Here is a 14,242-nt window from a genome sequence, read left to right on the forward strand (position 1 = left end):
ATTCGTGTGCTCGACTTACCTGAAAAGTTTGGTTCCTTGCAATGTTACTCATTGTAGAATAATTTATTCCATTCCTTTCTTGCTACTATTTTGAATGTCTCATTCAGTTTAAATCTCATTTATTTGGGCTATTGTTCCTATGAGAGCTTTTTACACAAATTGATTTCCATTATTGTTCAGCTTAAAGCCTTTACATAAAAATATTGGGTCTCGTTGGAGGCTACCTGTGGAATTTCTGTATGTTCTAGATTTGGAGAATGTGAACATGGTGAACATATTAGGGTGTTATTCTTGCATTAAAGACATCTAGAGAGGATTTGGTTATGCCTTTGCTGACATCCCACAGTGCAGTTTTGTGTTGTAATTTAAAAGGGGAAATGGTTGGGTGCATCTTATTTGCATTCTTTTGAGTTACTCTTCCTACAAAAAGATCAAATTTTAATTCATCTGTTTTGTCTTAGAATGTTTTAAGTTAGCCCATGTTGTTCTTTTTTCTCTTTCAAGGAATTTTCCGGGAATTTGGAGGTGCGAGATGTGCACATAATATCGTGAAGTACCCTCAGTGCCGGCAGCATGCCCTGATGATTATCCAGCAGTTGGTGCTGTCCCCAAACGGGGAGGATGACATGGGCACTCTCCTGGGGTTAATGCACTCAGCCCCACCGACAGAATTGCAGTTGAAGACCGACATTTTAAGGGTAAGTTGAATAACGTGTTGTTACTATTCTTACTGTTCTTTTACTGTTAAAATCTGTGGTTACTTTTTAATAACTTAAAACTATCCTAAGCTATTCCTGTAATTTTTCTTCAAGTCTAATAATATGCCAAAATCATAGTCGTAGAAGAAAAGCCAGTATCTTCTCTGGCCTCCAGGGTCCTCCGGATTCTGTCTCCGTCCCCTCTGACATCCTTTCCTCACACCCTTCCCCCATTCCTGGCACAGACCTCACAGGTCGTATACCTACCTTCTAGAATCATATATTTCCTTCATTAACTTTTGCTTTATGCAATGAATTTCTCAGGAATAAGTTTTTATTTTTTTCTTTGTGCTGTGTACATTTCATCCTGTTTTGATAGTTGTTTTGAAAATGAATTTTATTTTATTAAAAAAATATTTTTAACGTTTATTAATTTTTTTTGAGAGAGAGAGTGTGCATGCCAGAGCAAGCGGGGAAGGGACAGAGAGGGAGAGAGTGAGAATCTGAAGCAGGCTCTGCACTGTCAGCACTGAGCCCAACGCAGGGCTCTATCCCACGACTGTGAGAGCATGACCTCAGGAGTCAGATGCTCAACCAACTGAGCCACCCAAGCACCACTATGCATTTTATTTTAAAACACAATTAATCTGAGCACAACTCACAGACAAGAAGGAATTTACACGTGTGTCAATATTTAGGAACATTTGTATATCAGAAAGGATTGTTTAGAAAAAAATAAGTGCCTTCAAAAGATGTTAAGGTGGTCAGCTTTTTAAACATAACGTTTTCCTTCTTTCTTGGTACCTTTTTAATTGGGTTTGTAAAACATTAGTAGATAGAGTTACCAAGAAGTAAGTAGCTGACCTGTAACTTTAAGGCAGCGTTGTTCTGGTAAATGGTAATAACTCTTAGACTGGAGCAGGGTTGAGGGGGGTGATCCTAATGTGTCGCATTTATTGACTTCCATGATGTGACTACTGCCACGGTGACCTGTTTCAGGCAATTAATGTGTTACTGAATGTGGATTGGGAAGAGACACACAATAGCACCCCATTGTAAAGTATCTTAAGAATACAGGTAATAGGGGCACCTGGGTAGCTCAGTCAGTTAAGTGTCTGACTCTTGATTTTGGCTCAGGTCACAATCTCACAGTTTGGGACATCAGTCACTGTGTTGGGCTGTGTGTGACAGCTTGGAGCCTGCTTGGGATTCTCTTTCTCCCTCTCTCTGACCCTTCTACACACCCCCACGGCACCTTATTGTCTCTTACTGTCTCAAAAATAAACAAATAAACATTAAAAAAATAAAGGGGCGCCTGGCTGGCTCAGTCGGTTGAGCGTTCGACTTCGGTTCAGGTCATGATCTCACGGCTCGTGAGTTCGAGCCCCGCGTCAGGCTCTATGCTGACAGCTCGGAGCCTGGAGCCTGCTTTGGATTCTGTGTCTCCCTCTCTCTCTACCCCTCTCCCGCTCATGCTCTGTCTCTCTCTCTCTCTCTCTCTCTCAAAAATAAACACTCCAAAAAAAATTTTTTTTAATAAATAAATTAATTAAAAAAAGAGTACAGGTAATAGTAAAATATAGAAAATAAGTAGGAAGTGATGAGTTTTGAGTATTTACTTTTAGTTTGTTTTTAAAATAATTTATTAGGGGAGCCTGGGTGGCTCAGTTGGTTAAGTGTCTGACTTCAGCTCAGGTCATGATCTCACAGTCTGTGGGTTCGAGCCCCGCATCAGGCTCTGTGCTGACAGCTCAGAGTCTGGAGCCTGCTTCGGATTCTGTGTCTCCCTCTCTCTCTGCCCCTCCCCTGTTCATGCTCTATCTCTCTCTGTCTCAAAAATAAATAAAAATATTTAAATAAATTAATTAAATAATTTATTTAGTTGTAAGTTATAGACCTTAATTTTTAATTATGGCTATGTGTTAACAACTAGCACATAAAATTCCAAAAATATAACACTTGCCTTTCAAGAGCCAGTATGAGCTGGCTCTAACATTCCACTGCTTTGAGGACAGGAGGGAGTGTGGGGTGAGGAGGATTGGGGGGACCTCGATTTCAATTCCCATTTTCGCTGCATTCAGAACTGCCTCTTGGTGCCTCTGTTCAGCTGACACAACCACAGACCTATTGATTTAATTTGTAATTATTGGGGCAGAAACCCAAAATTCTGTATGTAGTATTTTATGATTCTGTCAATGCACAAATTTGAATTATATGCATTATGTTTATTGCAGATTCATATATAGCTGATGATTGTGTCTAACAACCACCTACCATCAACATTTCATTTTATCTTTAGGGTTTGCTCCTTACCATTAATTATTGACTTCAGCAGCATATTAGATTATTAGCAGTATTTGAAAATTTTCAAATACTGAGATTATGCTATGATGATGTCAGAGTGCCAGGAGAGTACCAGTTTTGAGGTAGTAGGAGATGAACTTATCCAGAAGTATGTGATACAGACTACTGGACTGAGGACTTTTGAACTCAGTCAATTGTTTTTCTAACGCTTAAGCCTAATTCTAACCTGTGATACAGTTATCTGAATATTACTTTACCTCTGAACTCACCCTTCCTTCTGTATACAATAATACTTGTACTGTTTCCCCAGTGTGTTTTTAAAGATGATGACGGTCATGGGCTTATATCAGGCACTTTGTTAACGCTTTGCAGGTACTTCCTATGGAGAAAGTTATCGTTACTACCCTTATACAAGCGAAAACCCAGGCACAGAAAGATTAAGTGGCTGACTGTAGTAAAACATTTTGTAACATTGGAGTCAGAATTTCAACCCGAGCATTCTGACTGTAGCCCTTGCATTTAATCTCCAGGCTAGATTATAAAATGTTTAAAAATAAAAAAAGTTACAAAATATTATGGTCATATGAGTTGATATTGCAAGTGTAAGTACAGTTTATTAAATTTGACAAGGTGTGGAAACTATACTATCAGATCCTATTATAATGGAAATTTATTGGCAGAATAATGGAAGGAATACATTGTACTTTAGAATTTTATTTATATATGCAGATTGTATATTTTAAAATAATTAAGGCATAGTTATATATAATTTCTGTAGTATATTTTGAAAGGGTAATTATATGTATTAATATTTACCATTTCTCTTCTTCAAATACCATTAGAAATGGGAAACATTTTAATAAAATGACCTTTTCAAGAATAATGATTGGAAAGGTTGTAAACTGCGTGTTAGGTAGTATTAAATATCCATGGTGTTCCAGCGGCTGAAACAGAGTGAAAAGGAGCCCATGTGTCAGCACAGATTTCAGATTGTTGTTTGAGGCAGTAAGTGGCATGGTTAGGTGCACGAGTAGGGGCATCATTGCACCTGGGTTTATATCCCCTCATTGCCATTGTGTAAGCTGTAAAATTTTTGGCAAGTTATTTAACCGTGTTGAACCAAATTTTAACTGGATAGTAATAGTGCCTAGCACACAGCATTATGGAGAGGTTTAAATAAGATAGTACACAACTGAAAGAAGTGTCTTGTACATAACAAAATGTTAGGCAGTTTTATAATGTGTTATTTTTAATATTAAACTAAGTTAAAAAGTGTGGCAGTTCAGAGAAAAATAGTTCTGAAAGATTGTTTTACTTGTTTGACCTTCAGGTTTTATTTCACAGTACTTAGAGCTATTCTGGGCAAGAGCATGCTTTCAGCTATCAGACTCTAATTCACTTTGCAGGAGAGTCTGTCTAATAAGCCCTTTGAAGTGACTCCTCTTTCCAAAGTATCAGGATATGGTCACTTTATATGAGCTGAAATACTTCCGGTCTTGGCTGCCCTGATTTCTGATCCTTTCTAGAATAAATCAGTTTGCATACATACACAGTTATAAATGTTCATGATTGTGTAAAATTATACTAGAATGTGTATTTTATTTATTTAATACAATTACTTTGTAAATATCACTGAATTTACTGACATCATTATCCATCAAAGACATAGGAAAACTTTTCCATCAGGATTTGGATGTAGCCTTATTCTATCAAAAGAAATATGTGACAGTGTTTCCTAAAAGTATCTCTTGCCTTTAATACATCTCTTAATTGAAGTGTAATTAATACACAGTGTTAAATTAGTTTCAGGTGTACAATATAATGATTCAACAATTCTATACATTACTCAGTGCTCATCACTATAAGTGTAGTCTTAATTCTTTTCACCTGTTTCACCCATCCCACCCCCCCCCCCCACCTCCCCTCTGGCAACTACCAGTTTATTCTATTTGAGTCTCTTTTTGTTGTGTCTTTTTTTTTCTTGTTTGTTTGCTTGCTTTCTTAAATTCCATGAATTATGGTATTTGTCTTTCTCTAACTTATTTCACTTAGCATTATACCCTTTAGATCCATTCATGTTGTTGCAAATGAAAGATCTTCTTTTTTATGACTAATATTCCATTACATATATACACACCACATCTTATTTATCCATTCAACTATTGATGGACACTTGGGTTGCTCCCATATGTTGGCTGTTGTAAATAATGCTGTGGTAAACACAAGGGTACATACATCTTTTCGAATTAGTGTTTTTATTTTCTTTTTGTAAATACCCAGTAATGGAGTTACTGGATCATATGGTATTTCTGTTTTTAATTTTTTAAGCAACCTCCATGCTATTCTCCACAGTGGCTACACCAGTTTGTATTCCCACCAACAGCACATGAGTCTTCCCTTTTCTTTACATCCTCACCAACACTTGTTATTTCTTGTGTTCTTTATTTTAGCCATTCTGACAGGTATGAGATAATATTTTGTTGTTTTGATTTGCATTTACCTGATGATTAGTGAATTGGCTTACATACAATATCCAGTGCTCATCCCAACAAGTGCCCTCCTCAATGCCCATCACCCGTTTTCCCTCTCTCCCACGCCCTGTCCACCCTCAGTTTGTTTCTGTATTTAAGAGTCTCTTGTGGTTTGCCTCCCTCCCTCTGTGTAACTGTTTGTTTTCCCCTTCCCTTCCCCCATGTTATTCTGTTAAATTTCTCAAGATCCACATAAGAATGAAAATATATGATATCTGTCCTTCTCTGACTGATTTATTTCACTCAGTATAATACCTTCCAGTTCCATCCACATTGCTACAAATGGTATGATTTTGTTCTTTCTCATTGCCAAGCAGTATTCCATTGTATATATAAACCACATCTTCCTTATCCATTCATCAGTTGAAGGACATTTAGGCTCTTTCCATAAGGTGGCTATTGTGGCAAGTGCTGCTATAAACATTGGGGTACATGTGCCCCTATGCATGAGCACCCCTGTATCCCTTGGATAAATTCCTAGTAGTGTTATTGCTGGGTCATAGGGTAGTTCTATTTTTAATTATTTGAGGCATCTCCACACTGTTTTCCAGAGCAGCTGCAGCAGTTTGCATTCTCACCAACAATGCAAGAGGGTTCCCATCTCTCCACGTCCTTGGCAGCATCTGTAGTTTCCCGAGTTGTTCATTTTAGCCACTCTGACTGGTGTGAGGTGGTATCTCACTATGGCTTTGATTTCTGTTTCCCTGATGATGAATGACATTGAGCATCTTTTCATGTGCCTGTTGGCTATCTGGGTGTCTTCTTTAGAAAAGTGTCTGTTCATGTCTTTTACCCATTTCTTCACTGGATTATTTGTTTTTTGGGTGTGGAGTTTGGTAAGTTCTTTATAGATTTTGGATACCAGCCCTTAATCCGATATATCATTTGCAAATATCTTTTCCCATTCCATCAGTTGCCTTTTAGTTTTGTTGATTGGTTCCTTGCAGTGCAGAAGCTTTTAATCTTGATAAGGTCCCAATGATGAGATCATTCTTGCTTTTAGTTCCTTGCCTTTGTAGATGTGTATAGCAAAAAATTGCTGCAGCTGAGGTCAAAGAGGTTGTTACCTGCTTTCTCCTCTAGGGTTTTGATGATTTCTTGTCTCACATTCAGGTCTTTCACCCATTTAGAGTTTATTTTTGTGTACGGTGTAAGAAAGTGGTCTAGTTTCATTGTTCTGCATGTTGCTGTCCAGTTCTCCCAGCACCATTTGTTAAAGAGACTGTCTTTTTTCCATCAGATACTCTTTCCTGCTTTGTCAAAGATTAGTTGGCCATACATTTGTAGGTCTAATTCTGGGTTCTCTGTTCTATTCCATTGGTCTATGTGTCTGTTTTTGTGCCAATACCATACTGCCTTGATGATTACAGCTTTGTAGTAGAGGCTAAAGTCTGGGATTGTGATGCCTCCCTCTTAGGTTTTCTTCTTCAATATTACTTTGGCTGTTCAGGGTCTTTTGTGGTTCCATACAAATTTTAAGGATGGTTTGTTCTAGCTTTGAGAAGAATGCCGGTGCAATTTTTGATTGGGATTGGACTGAATGTGTAGATTGCTTTGTGTACTATTGACATTTTAATCCATGAGCATGGAATGTTTTTCCATTTCTTTGTGTCTTCTTCAGTTTCCTTCATAAGCTTTCTATAATTTTCAGCATGCAGATCTTCTACATCTTTGGTTAGGTTTATTCCTTTATTTTATGGTTCTTGGTACAATTGTAAATGGGATCAGTGTCATTAATTCTCTTTCTGTTGCTTCATTATTGGTATAAAAATGCAACTGATTCCTGTACATTGATTTTGTACCCTGCGACTTTGCTGAATTCATGTATCAGTTCTAGCAGTCTTTTGGTGGAGTCTTTCGGATTTTCCATGTAGAGTATCATGTCGTCTGCAAAAAGTCAAAGTTTGACTTCTTCTTTGCCAGTTTTGATGCCTTTTATTTTATTTTGTTGTCTGATTGCTGATGCTAGGTCTTCCAACCCTATGTTAAACAACAGTGGTGAGAGTGGACATCCCTGTCATGTTCCTGATCTCAGGGGGAAAGCTCTCAGTTTTTCCCCATTGAGAATGATATTAGCTGTGGGCTTTTCGTGTATGGCTTTTATGATGTTTAGGTGTGTCCTTCTATCCCAACTTTCTTAATGGTTTTTATTAGGAAAGGATGCTATATTTTGTCAGATGCTTTTTCTCCATCTATTGAGAGGATCATATGGTTCTTTTCCTTTCTTTTATTAATGTGATGTATCACAGTGATTGATTTGCTAATATTGAGCCAGCCCTGCAATCCAGGAATGAATCCCACTTGATCATGGTGAATAGTTCTTGTTATATGCTGTTGAATTCGATTTGTTAATATCTTGTTGAGAATTTTTGCATCCATGTTCATCAGGAATATTGGCCTGTAATTCTCCTTTTAGTGGGGTCTCTTTCTGGTTTGGGAATCAAGGTAATGCTGGCTTCATAGAATGAATCTGGAAGTTTTCCTTCCGTTTTTCTGGAACAGCTTGAAAAGGGATAGGTATTAATTCTGCTTTAAATATCTGTTGAATTCCCCAGGGAAACCATCTGGTCCAGGGCTCTTATTTGTTGGGACATTTTTGATAACTGATGCAATTTCTTTACGAGTTATGGATCTATTCAAATTTTCTATTTCTTCCCGTTTGAGTTTTGGTAGTATGTGGGTGTCTAGGAAATTGTCCATTTCTTCCAGGTTGTCCAGTTTGTTAGCATATAATTTTTCGTAGTATTCTATGATAATTGCTTGTATTTCTGAGGGATTGGTTGTGATAAATCCATTTTCATTTGTGATTTTATCTATTTGTGTCCTCTCTCTTTTTGAGAAGTCTGGCTGGGGGGTTATCAATTTTGTTTATTTTTCCAAAAAAACCAACTCTTGGTTTCATTGATCTGTTCTACTATTTGTTTGGATTCTATATTGTTTTTTTCTGCTCTTTATTATTTCTCTTTTTCTGCTGGGTTTGGCATTTGTTGTTCTTCTAGTTCCTTTAGGTGTTCCATTAGATTTTGTATTTGGAATTTTTCTTTTTCTTGAGGTAGGCCTGGATTGCAATGTATTTTCCTCTTAGGACTGCTTTTGCTGCATCCCAAAGGGTTTGGATTGTTGTGTTTTCATTTTCAATTGTTTCCGTATATTTTTTAATTTCTTCCTTAATTGCCTGGTTGACCCATTTGTTCTTTAGTAAGATGTTCTTTAACCTTCATGCATTTGAAGGTTTTCCAAACTTTTTCCTGTGTTGGATTTCAAGTTTCATAGCACTGTGATCCTTAAGTGTGCATAGTATGATATCAGTTCTTATATATTTATTGAGGTTTTGTGACCCAGTATGTGATCTATCTTGGAGAATGTTCCATGTGCACTCAAGGAGAATGTATATTCTGCTTTAGAATGGAAAGTTCTAAATATATCTGTCAAGTTCATCTGGTCCAGTGTATCATTCAGGGCCCTTGTTTCTTTATTGATTTTCTGTCTAGATGATCTGTCCGTTGTTGTAAGTGGAGTATTAAAGTCCCCTGCAATTACCACATTCTTACCAATAAGACTGCTTATGTTTGTGATTGATTGTTTTATATATTTGGGTGCTGCCGAATTCAGTGCATAGACATTTATAAGTGTTGGCACTTCTTGATGGATAGACCCCATAATTATTTTAAAATCTAGTGTAAAATTAGTTTAAAATCTAGTTAGTCTGATATAAGTATGGCTACTCCAGCTTTCTTTTGACCTCCGGTAGCATGATAGATGGTTCTCCATCCCCTCACTTTCAATCTGAAGGTATCCTCAGTTTTAAAATGGATCTCTTGTAGACAACAAATAGATGGATTTTGTTTTTTTATCCATTTTAATACCCTGTGTCTTTTGATTGGAACTTTTAGTCCATTTACATTCAGTGTTATTACTGGGAGATACGGGTTTAGAGTCATTGTGTTGTCTGTAGGTTTCATGCTTGTAGTAATGTCTCTGGTACTTTGTCTCACAGGATCCCCCTTAGAATCTCTTGTAGGGCTGGTTTAGTGGTGATGAATTCCTTCAGTTTTTGTTTGTTTGGGAAAACCTTTATATCTCATTCTATTCTGAATGACAAATTTACTGGATAAAGGATTCTTGGCTGCATATTTTTCCTGTTCATCACATTGAAAGTTTCCTGCTCCTCCTTTTTGGCCTGCCAAGTTTTAGTAGATAGGTCTGCTGCTATCCTTATGTGTCTACCCTTGTATGTTAAGGCCCATTTATCCCTAGCTGCTTTCAGAATTCTCTCTCTATCCTTGTATTTTGCCAGTTTCACTATGATAACATCATGCAGAAGATCGATTCAAGTTACCTCTGAAGGGAGTTCTCTGTGCTTCCTGGATTTCATTGTCTGTTCCTTCCCCAGATCAGGGAAGTTTTCAGCTATGATTTGTTCAAGCACACTTTCAGCCCCTTTTCTCTCTCTTCTTGTTCTTCTGGAACTCCTATGATACAGATATTGTTGCATTTCATGGAATCACTTAGTTCTCTAATTCTCCCATTGTGATACAGAATTTTTTTATCTCTCTTTTTCTCAGCTTCCTCTTTTTCCATAATTTTATCTTCTAATTCACCTATTCTCCCCTCTGCCTGTTCAATTCTCACTGTCACTGCCTCCAGTTTATTTTACACCCCATTTACAGCACTTTTTAATTCACGACTATTTTTCAGTTCCTTGATCTCTGCAGCAATAGATTCTCTTCTGTGTTTGTATGCTTTTTTCTAGCCCAGCAATTAATCTTATGACTATTTTTTCTAAATTCTTATTCAGTTATACTGTTTCTATTTGTTTTGATCAGTTCTTTAGCTGTCATTTCTTCCTGGAATTTCTTTTGAGAATTCTTCCGTTTCATCATTTTGGCTAGTTTTCTGTCCCTTATGTGTCTTAAAAGCTTATTATGTGCCCTGCTTCTGCAAGCACTACTACATTAAAGAGGGGCCGTACACTGTCTAGGGCCTGGCCCTTCAGGAGGTGTTTTTTGGAGTTACTTACTGCCTGTTATTGTGAGTTTGGTTACTTTATTTCCCTACTCGTAGTGATGTTTTGGACCCTCCACCAGGTGTACTTTGATTGTCGAAGTAGCCCTGGAAAGGAAAACAAACAGACAAATAAACAGAAAACGAAAACACACAAACACAAAAAACCCAAAAACAAAAAGCCAGAAACGCCAGCTACCAGCAGACAACAGGGTGGAGGCATTGCTGATGGAAGAGGCATTATCCCATACAAAGAGAGAAACAACAGGGTGGGGAAAAAGAAAAAATAAAAATTGACCAGGCATAGAAACTATAGCCTTAATCTAGAGAGAGAGAAAGGAAAATAAGGAAGGAGGTATAGAACATGTATCAAGAGAATGGATTAAATATGTCTGCTTAAACAGACCAATAACCAGAGTAACCAGACTAGAGGAGGGAAGAAGTAAGAAGCAAAGGATGAATGTATCTATATAGTAAGAATTGTCCAAGAATTAAACCAGGCAATGCAACAGAGCTTGTCTGGAGCAAGGGCTATCTGGTTCATCAGCGTTAATCCCACTCTAGTAGATATGTAGTTACCAGGCGCCAAGGGGCATGGTATGATGTAGGCAAGTATCGCCTCCACTGTGGTTATGCTGTTTGTTCCTTGAAGTGCTCCACCTATGGCCTGTCAGGTTGTCCCGGTGGGTCCCTGGAAGCAACTCTGCCTCTTCTTCCCAGACTCTTGGGGTTCGAAGTCCTTTGGCCTCAAGACAGCTTTGTTTGAGAGACGGGACCTTCGGATCCCCCTACTTCTCTGCCATGTTGGCTCCCCCTCCAACCCCTCTCCTCTGAGGAATTGCGGCTTTGACCCACTCAGATTCTCTGGAGGAGGGTCTTGCTGAGCAATGGGCGAGTGTGGCCCGACTCCAGGAACATCCATAAGAGTGTGCTTCTGCCAGTGCCCAGAGACTGTTGGCTCGGTGCCAATCCGCCTCAGAAAAAGTTTGTGCAATCTTGTAGCAGCAGCATTTCAGGGTTTATGGAAAATGACAACACACATCTAGCACCAGGCTTCCCCCTTAACGTCCTTGTTCCAACACCAGCGAATGTGGCTTTTCTCCGGGGCCTGCTGGTACCTTTGCCTGTGGGGTGGCCGCACAGCCTCTACCAAATGTCCTCCCCGCAGAGGAACTGCCACTCCCCTTGTGGCCCGTGGACCCCTCGGACCTCGCTCTCTGCTCTTAGGGATTTGCCCTTCTCACTAGAGCACCACCAGGTATCAAGCTTTGGAGCCTCAGACTCTGCACTTCTCCTGTTTATAAAGTCTTGACGGAATTTAAACCCGCTCCTTTCTCCCTTTTTTTGTTCAGTCCCTGAAGCTGTTTCCACTTTCCACTTTCTCTCCAGCTGCTTTGGAGGGGAGGTGCTTTTCCCATACTCTTCCCCATCTCCGACCTCTCTCCGGAAGCAGAAACAGCTCCCTGCCCTCCTCGGCTTTTCTCTCTCCCAGTTCACCTCTCTGCGCTGTGTACCTGCCGAGTTCTGTGGTTCAGGTTGTGCAGATTGTTGTGTGAATCCTCAGATCACTTTTCCAGATGTGCAGGATGGTTTAGCATTGATCTGGCTGCATTTCAGCAATGAGAGATGCAAAAAAACTTCATGCTGTTCTGCCATCTTGGCTCTCCTCTGATGATTAGTGATGTTGAGCATCTTTTCGTGTGTCTGTTTGCCATCTGTGTGTCTTCTTTGGAAAAATGTCTGTTTATGTCTTCTGCCCATTTTTACATTGCATTTTTTGGTTTGGTGTTGTTTAGTTCTTTATATATTTTGGATATTAACCCCTTATCAGATAATCATTTGCAAATATCTTTTCCCGTTCAGTAGGTTGTCTTTTTTGTTTTATTGATGGTTTCTTTTGCTGTGCGAAAGCTTTTTATTTTGATATGGTCCCTATAGTTTTTTTACTTTTTGTTTCCCTTGCCTTAGCAGACATGTCTAGAAAAATGTTTATACAGCTGATGTCAGAGAAATCACTGCCTGTGTTTTTTTTTTGTTTGTTTTTTGTTTTGGTTTTATGGTCTCAGATCTCAAAAGTAGGTCTTTAATCTATTTTGAGTTTATTTTTGTGTACAGTGTAAGAAAGTGGTACACTTTCATTCTTTTGCAGTTTGCTGTCCAGTTTTCCTGGCATCATTTGTTGACGAGACTGTTTATTTTCCCTATTGTATATTTTTGCCTCCTTTGTCGTAGATTAATTGACCATATAAGTGTGGGTTTGTTTCTAAGTTCTCTATTTTGTTCCATTGATCTATGTGTCTATTTTTGTGTAAAATGGTATTTTTTAATTGGTAAAATATTTGACATGCATTATAGGGCTGGTTAATGGGAAATGACAAAAACATTACTATTGTATATTCATAGAAATCATGTTCCCTTTTGACATTCATGTATTTTGCTTTAATTTGAATTATAAGGGGTTTTGTTTTTTTCATCCCCTGTAGGCCCTCCTATCAGTCCTTCGAGAAAGCCATCGTTCAAGAACAGTTTTTAGGAAAGTTGGAGGATTTGTGTACATTACATCCTTGCTTGTTGCCATGGAAAGGTCTTTGAGCTCACCACCCAAGAATGGCTGGGAGAAAGTGAACCAGAATCAAGTGTTTGAACTTCTCCACACTGTGTTTTGCACATTGACTGCAGCAATGCGCTATGAGCCAGCCAACTCTCATTTCTTCAAAACAGAGATTCAGTATGAGAAGTTGGCAGATGCTGTTCGATTTCTTGGCTGCTTCTCAGACCTAAGAAAAATAAGCCCCATGAATGTCTTCCCCTCAAACACACAGCCATTTCAAAGACTTTTGGAGGAAGATGTAATCTCGATGGACACAGTGTCACCCACTTTACGGCACTGCAGTAAACTCTTTATTTATCTCTACAAAGTAGCTACAGATTCTTTTGACAGGTATGGCTTTGCTCTGCTCTGAATTAAAGGGGATACTCTGTGTGACTTCAGCATTAAGGCTTGAGTTATAAGTTAACTTGAAAGGAAATGAAAATGAATCTTTTATTTGCTTGTTTATCACTTATTTGCGAATATTACTGTTGCTCTGATGTTAAGGTTTTCAACATGAACATTTGTGTATTATTTGTAAATCTAGGGTCAGTTAGCTCTTGATGTACTTAAAGTAAGTTTCTATAAAGTTTACTTTAATGCTGGTATTTACTATTGTTCTCTTTCTCCTCTGTTCTCAACATTAGGTATATCCGGACTTAAAGATATTAGTTATCAGCAGGAGACAGTGGTTATGATTATATGTATTTCCAGACGGAGAATGTATTCTCAACATTCATAATCACTCTCAATATTTCATGATCCTTGAAAAAGAATATAGTTCCATAAGAGACGATGATAGTTCAAGAGTCTATCAGATTTCTTTACTTATTCGTTTATTAAAAAGTACTTTACGAACAACTGCTCCACGCGATGTTATTTTGAGAGTTCAAGCACAAGACTCCTTTAGACGTGGCCATCCTTTAGCTAAAACACAGACACATAAATAAACAACTACAATATATTGTGATAATATCTACAATGAGGGAGTTCCAGGGTTCTAAGGTGGATCATAGGAGTACCACTTTACTTAAATTAGTTATTTTCAGTGATTAAAGTGTTCTCAGCTTGAAGATAATGTGAGAGTGGTCATGGTGCTGATTTGTCCCACGCAT

At 38.3% G+C, this 14,242-nt stretch overlaps 1 protein-coding gene across 13 annotated transcripts in view; it reads left to right on the top strand.

The window, feature by feature from the left end:
- WDFY3 (WD repeat and FYVE domain containing 3) overlaps positions 1-14,242 on the top strand; it is a 279,689-nt gene that overhangs the window by 143,736 nt on the left and 121,711 nt on the right. For all 13 annotated transcript variants that reach the window (XM_058722008.1, XM_058721996.1, XM_058721995.1 and 10 more), the window contains 2 exons: positions 505-698; positions 13,021-13,478. In XM_058722008.1, coding sequence (XP_058577991.1) covers positions 505-698; positions 13,021-13,478 — 652 coding nt within the window. The remainder of the gene's footprint in view (positions 1-504; positions 699-13,020; positions 13,479-14,242) is intronic.

Source organism: Neofelis nebulosa, chromosome 3, assembly GCF_028018385.1.
Source record: "Neofelis nebulosa isolate mNeoNeb1 chromosome 3, mNeoNeb1.pri, whole genome shotgun sequence".
Classification (NCBI taxonomy): domain Eukaryota; kingdom Metazoa; phylum Chordata; class Mammalia; order Carnivora; family Felidae; genus Neofelis; species Neofelis nebulosa.